This window comes from Vicia villosa, linkage group LG6, assembly GCF_029867415.1.
Source record: "Vicia villosa cultivar HV-30 ecotype Madison, WI linkage group LG6, Vvil1.0, whole genome shotgun sequence".
In the NCBI taxonomy this organism is placed as follows: domain Eukaryota; kingdom Viridiplantae; phylum Streptophyta; class Magnoliopsida; order Fabales; family Fabaceae; genus Vicia; species Vicia villosa.
Genome location: NC_081185.1, coordinates 156,601,104 through 156,608,967, shown reverse-complemented (window position 1 = coordinate 156,608,967; position 7,864 = coordinate 156,601,104). Strand labels below are relative to the sequence as shown.

The window sequence follows — 7,864 nt, the reverse complement described above, 5'->3', positions numbered from 1 at the left end:
AATCCCACAGAGAATTGATAATCAGAACACGGTATTAGCACACTGACTTTTCACAGCCGATTTATGAGCAATTCCACCAGAACGTCTAGGAGAAATAAAGCCTTTACGTGTTGAGGTTGCTCTGTAAGTACCATTATATGCCGTACCAGCTTTTTCCCATTCGTATACTCATTAACTGCAACAGCATCAGATGTGTCCAATAAAATAAAATCTTGGTACAAGAATGTGGTGGACAGCTGCGACAGATCATCATATCATTAGCCACCAAAATTATACAAACACTGTTATCAGCTCCAATGTTCAAGTACCTTAAGCACGCAGCAGATTCGTTCAGGAAATTATCGCAGCAGACCCGTTCTGGACATGCATTGAACAATAGACTTCCAAAGGACAAGCTTCCACCGTAACAGAAAATTAATAAAATATCACTTGATTATAAGTAAACTCCAATGCCATGTTACAAGTAATTTAAATGCTAAGCTTGGCATAAGCATTGCAGGCGGTTCCGTGGTAGTATTTGATTTGTTTCCTGATATACTATTTCCTTAAGTAGAAAACTCGGATGATTGAGAAACCAAGTATGAGAAGATGAATCTTTGCATCATTATGAAGTAATACTTCAATTTGGATATAAAATCAACAAATATTCCACTAGCTCCCTCAAGTGGAAAATAATCAACATCATTTCATTCTTCACTATGGAGATAGGAAAATTACATCTCTTTTATAGTGATGACTCATGTCTAATCTCTTTGAAAACAGTTTTAAAAGAAAAGCCAAAGTGGCAAGAAGTTTTGAATGAGTTTTTGTATTTTTTAGTTTTATGAAAAGAGTTTGAGATGCTTAATGTGTTTTGATTTTTGAAGCATTTAATATAGAATTTCAAAGATATTGGTTTGGAACCAATGCAAGCTGATGGAGAAAGTCATTCAGACTGGCCTCAGAAATTTAACAGGCTGCAAAAAGAGATTATTGAATTCTGGGATACTTGTAATGTTTCATTGGTTCACAGAACTTACTTTTTCCTTCTCTTCAAATGGGATGTATCCCTTAGATTCTATTTATTTGGAGGTAGAGCACAGAAGAAGACTATCATATATTTAGCAAACTTCTTCACTAGGAAATAAGACTCTTGAAGATGGAAGAACCCTTACCCCTTAGTCAAGGTAACATTTCAAATATATATTTTATGAAAGAAACTGGAAACATGACACCGGCACCGACACTGACACGTCGCACCAACAATAATAAAATGAATAAATTAAACGGAATCACAAGGAATAAATCTATTATTTTTTTTTTTGACAAGGAATAAAGAATTGAGCTGTTGGTGACTCAATCAATGTTGAAGTCTCAAGGAATAAAGAATTTAGGCTGTCGTCCATCTTGCGTAATACGGTTTATTTCTATTATGAATTAAGTTAATAGATCCTATGGCACTCAAAGGAGTGCGATTGAGGAAGAGTCTTCGAAGGTAGTTCTGAGATGAAGGAGGGTAAATCTCAGTTGCTTCTGTTTGGTGCAAGAGATGGTAACTCAGTAGAGTAATTTAGAGGGTTCTGTAAGGCATTGCCTTAGATGCGTGAAAGTATTTGTAACCAGCTACAATTTGGTCATAATTTTCCGGCGTCAATCTATGAGCAGGCTGCGAGTGTGGTTTCGCTGTAGAGGAAAAGTTGAGAAAAGAAAAACCGGATCTTCGGATAGAAATGGTGAGGTGATTACTGTGGTAGTAAGAGAATGGATGGTGGTTTTGGAAAGTTTCATTTGAATAGGCCAGTCCAATTTCGAAATACGGACGCATGTTAAAGGCTTTAATATCCGGTGGTTCTTTTATCGAGATTTCGTCGCACAAGAACTTGCATTGTTTAGCAATATGTAATAAAACTTATATGCCTTTGAATGGCCTGATTATTTGGATTGCTTTGGTGATCCCGAAACAATTGGAAAGGTAAGCAGATTCTAGATCATGCCATAGATACTGAATGATCCTGTAATGTCGCCAAAGTGAAGATCTTTTATAACGAGCTTAATCTCGAGGGTGTATTCAAGGAGTATGAGAGTGCAAGCTGTGAGAAGCTTGTAACCTCCATTGAAGCGCATTCCAGCAAAGCAGTTCAAGTCAGGAGCCTCAGTGCATAAACAGTTCTCTGTACAAGTCGAGTCTTCTAGTTAAATATCTCCTTGTCTTCTATGTAATCATGTTAATTCTTCAGTCTAGTTCTACTATATATGAGATTGTGAAATGTAAATTATCCTGGTGATTTTGTTGAGCTTCTCCAGAAATAGTTCATAACAGTCGAGTATTATCCAATTTACAGGCAATAGTCGTAATATTTATTAGGATAAATTGAAGCATTGATATACCCCTCAACTTGATTCAGTAGAATACAACTGATGACATTCTTCAGGTGTTTTTTTAGGTGTTCTTTAAGAGGCCTTATGAAACTCTAATCCTTAAAGACTATAACACAGGCTGATCAGTTCATGTTGCATATGCAGCCAGCTCGAACAGATTTAATTTTCAGATTGTATTCTCCACTTATCTTTAAGCAATATGATATTTGGTATCAAATTTAACTGTTGTATGCTATAATGGATAGAAATTGCATTATAACAGTATTAAGGTAAAGTATGTTTATATATGGTAGTTTGTTTGAAGTCTGTTATGCTAGCTACTGTTAAGAACTTTTGACGCTAAATAGAGTATCGGGGTGATTTAAATTCCTCTACGCATGTGACTATGCTCAACTTACTCATTTTTTTCTCAAATTTCTTAATGATGTTGAAGTGTCGGCCGTATTCGGAGTATCTTAGTGAATGTTTAGTAAATTTGCAACTTGATAATTGTGACAATTGGAAGGAATTGGCCTACAGATATGTGCAATACTAGAGGATCTAAGGATACAATTTTTCATTGGAATTTGAGGATCTAAAGTTTGATAAGAACCGCCAAAGAACCAAGCTCGAATCCACCACATGCACAAAAGACCTTAACTGAAAAGCAACTCCGCGATAAATCCAACGCCAACACCGAGATGCAGCCACTTCAAAACAAACGCATCCATGTCACTGGTTGCTCCCAAGGATGCCACACTAACAAAACTATGCCCCTCTAACTCTCGACATGAACAGCAACTTCTGCTATATAACCGGGAAAATCCCACAGAGAATTGATAATCAGAACACGGTATTAGCACACTGACTCTCTGCAGCCGATTTATGAGCAATTCCACCAAAACGTCTAGGAGAAATAAAGCCTTTACGAGTTGAGGTTGCTCTGTAAGTACCATTATATGTCGTACCAGCTTTTCCTTCATATACTCATTAACTGCAACAGCATCAGATGTGTCCAATAAAATAAAATCTTGGGGGACAGCTGCGAGAGATCATCATATCATTAGCCACCAAAATTATACAAACACTGTTATCAGCTCCAATGTCCAATTACCTTAAGCACGCAGCAGATTCGTTCAGGAAATTATCGCAGCAGACCCGTTACGGACATGCATTGAACAATAGACTTCCAAAGGACAAGCTCCCACTACAACAGAAAATTAATAAAATACATTTAAAACTGGCCTCCGAAATTGCAAAAGGAGATTATTGAACTCTGGGATGCTTGTAATGTTTCATTGGTTCACAGAACTTACTTTTTCCTTCTCTTCAAATGGGATCCCTTATATTCTATTTATTTGGAGGTAGAGCGCAGAAGAAGACTATCATATCTTTAGCAAACTTCTTCACTAGGAAATAAGACTCTTGAAGATGGAAGAACCCTTACCCCTTAGTCAAGGTAACATTTCAAATATAAATGTTTTATGAAAGAAACTGGAAACACAACACCGACATCGACACATTGCACCGACAATAATGAAAAAATGAATAAATTAAAAGGAATCACAAGGAATGAATCTATTACTCATGCACTAAGTTTTGGAACTAAAGCATATATTGGAAATAAAGCATATAGCTGCAACATATTATTCTATTCAGCAAGCTAAGGACAGATTGCTAACTGACAATGCAGCCTTTGAAGTTATAATCATGAAACTGATCCCTAGAGTATCAGTTATGGAGAGCATTGGTTCGCTGAGAATAATTAGAGCTTACAGGCTCATGACACTTTTCAGTATTTTATTGCTTCTGTCTCAAGTCAAGATAGGCAGTGGTAGATGTAACTTCTGCAGTTTCGTTCCGAGAATGATCAGTCCACAAAACAACAAGGTTGAGCTGTTGGTGACTCAATCAATGTTGAAGTCTCAAGGAATAAAGAATTTAGGCTGTCGTCCATCTTGCGCAATACGGTTTATTTCTATCATGAATTAAGTTAATAAATCTAATGGCACTCAAAGGAACTCATGTGCGATCGAGGAAGAGTCTTCGAAGGTAGTTTTGAGATAGAAATGGTGAGGTGATTACCGTGGTAGTAAGCGAGTGGATGGTGATTTTGGAAAGTTTCAATTGAATAGGCCAGTCCAATTTCGAAATACGGAGGCATGTTAGAGGCTTTAATATCCGGTGGTTCTTAGATCGAGATTTCGTCGCACAAGAACTTGCATTGTTTAGCAATATGTAATAAAACTTATATGCCTTTGAATGGCCTGATTGGCATGTGTTGAAGGTTTTAATGGTTGATTATTTGGATTGCTTTGGTGATCCTGAAACAATTGGAAAGGTAAGCAGATTCTGGATCATGCCATAGATACTGAATGATCTCATTTTAGTTATATACGAAACCAGATATGAAGACTTTAAGTGCTCTTGGTTAGTTGTAAAAACATTGGAACTTTCCATTGAAGAACAAAAGAAAGTCTTACATATGAGAACTATGGGAAGCTTGATCCAGCAAATGTTGCCGACGTGAAGATCTTTTATAACGAGCTTAATCTCGAGGGTGTATTTAAGGAGTATGAGAGTGCAAGCTATGAGAAGCTTGTAACCTCCATTGAAGCGCGCATTCCAGCAAAGCAGTTCAAGCCAGGAGCCTCAGTGCATAAACAGTTCACTATCATTCAATGAAAACAACTATATTAACACAAGACTTTCAAAAGGCAGAAGCCCAAAATTTAGTAACAGACATTTAAATTCGATAATATACCTTTTTCGCCAATGTAACCGAGGTTCTTATTGGCTTTTATAGTTGATCGTTCAACACTGCATATAGACTCAATATTTTCGCGAGAAAAACCCTTTTCATTATTGCCATTATATAAGCTAAACCTCTCCTGAAAGATATTTCCTACACTTACAGGAAGGTCAAAAGGGAAGGTTCAATGATATGTTGAAGATCATTAAGTGTTAGTTTGGTTTTTTGGTGACAAAATTGATTTTTTCTAAAAGTGTGCCGAATGTACAGTGTTTTATATTTAGATACATTCATATAAAAGTGGACTAACAATAATCCTAAATGACTAACAATCACAGTTAAGGGGATTAACTCAAGAACCAAGCAAAATCACACTTCCGCTACCTATAATCCATAAATGACTCTGACAGTTATATAATAATACAACATTATAGAATTAGGAGTCGAAGTCAAACTTACAAGAGAATAAACAGAATCATAGCATAATGAAGAAGAATGTGTATAGATTTTACATGGTTTGTTCAATGTGACCTACATCCACACAGACACAAAGAGCGGCAATGATACTGTGAGCAACTCTAGTACACTTATCACAATGGTTCAGAATTACAAGGAGTGTATATAAATGGGTCGATTCGCACCGTTCTCTTTAATATTTTGAGATCCAAAATATTGGGCATGGTTACTATTCGAGTCTGTCAGTCCATTAATGTGATTTCACGCAAAAAGGCTAACAACCACAATCACAATTAGCTCTCTATAATCCTTAAGTGACTAAGATAATTATATCTAAAATATCAAACAGAACATTACATAATTAGTTGAAGTCAAACTGTTATAACAAAATAAGAGAATAAACCGAATAATAGTAGAATGAACAATGAAGCTAAAATCTGTTCCGATGTGCTTCTTGCCATATGCATGCTAATTTCAACCATCTAATACAATTGAGGAGAAATCTAATGATTGAAAAGCAGAACTACTTAACATAAAGGGTCATAGACGTATGCCTTCAACATGCTTACATGGCTAACAATATCAAACTCAACCAAATTGAAACCCATCATTCCAACAATCTTCCCTTCATTGTTGAAAACAGGCCCTCCAGAACATCCCTCGGCAGTACCCATGCCGCAACACTGTATCACAGGAACACTCGGGTTTAAGTTTTTCATTTTCTCCTTAATATTTTCTCCAATCAAATTTGGTCTTGCAAAAAACTTCTTATTAACAAAGTCTCCTAATTTTAGATGACTTGCCGTTTCATTCAAGTCAGGTTTGTGGAAAAAACATTTTTTTCTACTACGACGAGAAGGAGCAACAGCATCATTCGTGCACTTATTCCCAGCACATCCAATGAAGAACGACCATAAAAACCTTCCTGGGTTACCGACATGGAATAATGGCTGAGAAAGTAATATGTTTCCGTCTTCAACAAATTCAGCACTAGCAAACTTATCTGCTGCATTTTGTAGCACCAATAAAGCTATGTCCCAGGAACGATTCCTACGCAGTATCCTTGCGTTGAAACTAGTTTTGTGGTTAAAGTTGCGGACTCTGACTATTTCATCATCAGCCGGTAACACATGGTCACATGTCAAGATGATCAAGTCATTTGGCTGAAGCTGGTTCTTAGTACGTGTGTCCTCATCAATCCTCACAGCAAATCCTGAACCTAATCCGTATGCCACTTTATTATCACCATCACCAGAAACTTTGTGAAGAAGCCAAGAATAGCTTTTAAGCTGCTTAGCAAAATTAGCATAGGAATTGGAAATTTCTGGATTCATGTCTGTTCAACTACAAGAAAGAAGAATTAAGAATCAACATTTGTGAGAAAATGTTCAACAGTAAGGAACTGAAAAAAATTAAGACAAAACCCTAAAAGAAATATGTATTATCCATTATACCACAAAATAAAATAAATGTATTCACTTATAAAAAAAATAAAAAATAAATGTATTCAATTAACTCAACTTTCAACCGGCAAAGCACTGATCAATCATCTAAATACTACTATCTTATTACCAAACAGTTAAAGTTTCACCTAAAGTAAAAACTAAACATCGATTTAGATAAAAATGTATAATAATACTAAATATTAATAACTATAAACATATATTTATGGTAAAATTAAAACAATAACTCAGTACCCATACAAAATTTATAAATCAAATTATAAAAACACAAAGGGGTCACTCACCAAATCCAGAAGGCCAACGCAAGAGGAAATGAAGGGATGAACGACGAACAAGAGAAACAGGAGAGACGAAGAGAGAAGCTGAGGCTGAAGCAAAGAAGACAACCCACAGAAACCCTTACCGAAATGAGAGGGAGCGAAGAAACCCACAGAAACCCTTACCGAAATGAGAGTGAGCGAGTGAAAGGAACCCAAAATTAAACTTAGATGAATCCTCTTACATATATGTTCAGTCGCTAAATCACCATTGCCATTGCATCCGTGAAAGAGTTGAAAATGGGTTTCTGAAAATGAGTATTTTATTATGAGTATTATGTTTAGAGTTTTCTGAAAGTAAATTTAGAGGATTATAATGTTTCAACTAATAAAGAGTTATATTATAATATTTAAAATACTTTATTCACCCATTAATATGCCACAAAGATTATATATGTTGAGTTATATTCTTAAATATATTTTTTTTCATATAATTTACACCCGTTATTTTGTTAAAAGAAGTAATTGAAATTTGATTATAATAATATTTTTAATTTAAATTCGTTTTATTTAAAGGGAATAATTGAAATTTGATTATA

At 35.5% G+C, this 7,864-nt stretch overlaps 1 protein-coding gene across 2 annotated transcripts; it reads right to left on the bottom strand.

Annotated features, from left to right (window-relative positions):
• Positions 1-1,798: 1,798 nt before the first annotated feature.
• Positions 1,799-7,617, bottom strand: LOC131610717 (uncharacterized). 2 transcript variants are annotated; one of them, XR_009286600.1, is made up of 6 exons: positions 7,293-7,617; positions 5,731-6,889; positions 5,102-5,620; positions 3,654-5,008; positions 3,452-3,544; positions 1,799-3,379 (listed from the first exon to the last, which is right to left on the bottom strand). XR_009286600.1 is itself a non-coding variant. In XM_058882743.1 (3 exons), exon 2 carries the CDS (start codon positions 6,877-6,879, stop codon positions 6,073-6,075), a length of 807 nt encoding a protein of 268 aa, XP_058738726.1. In that variant the 5' UTR covers positions 6,880-6,889; positions 7,293-7,617; the 3' UTR covers positions 3,710-5,008; positions 5,102-6,072. The 2 variants fall into 2 exon arrangements, 1 of the variants encoding a protein (XP_058738726.1); XM_058882743.1 differs by lacking the exons at positions 1,799-3,379; positions 3,452-3,544 and having other exon boundaries at positions 3,710-5,008; positions 5,102-6,889.
• Between the last annotated feature and the right edge of the window lie 247 nt (positions 7,618-7,864).

What these genes read in the sequence shown, in the direction of transcription:
- LOC131610717 (XM_058882743.1), bottom strand. Translation starts at nt 6,879, where the DNA reads ATGAATCCAGAAATTTCCAATTCCTATGCTAATTTTGCTAAGCAGCTT.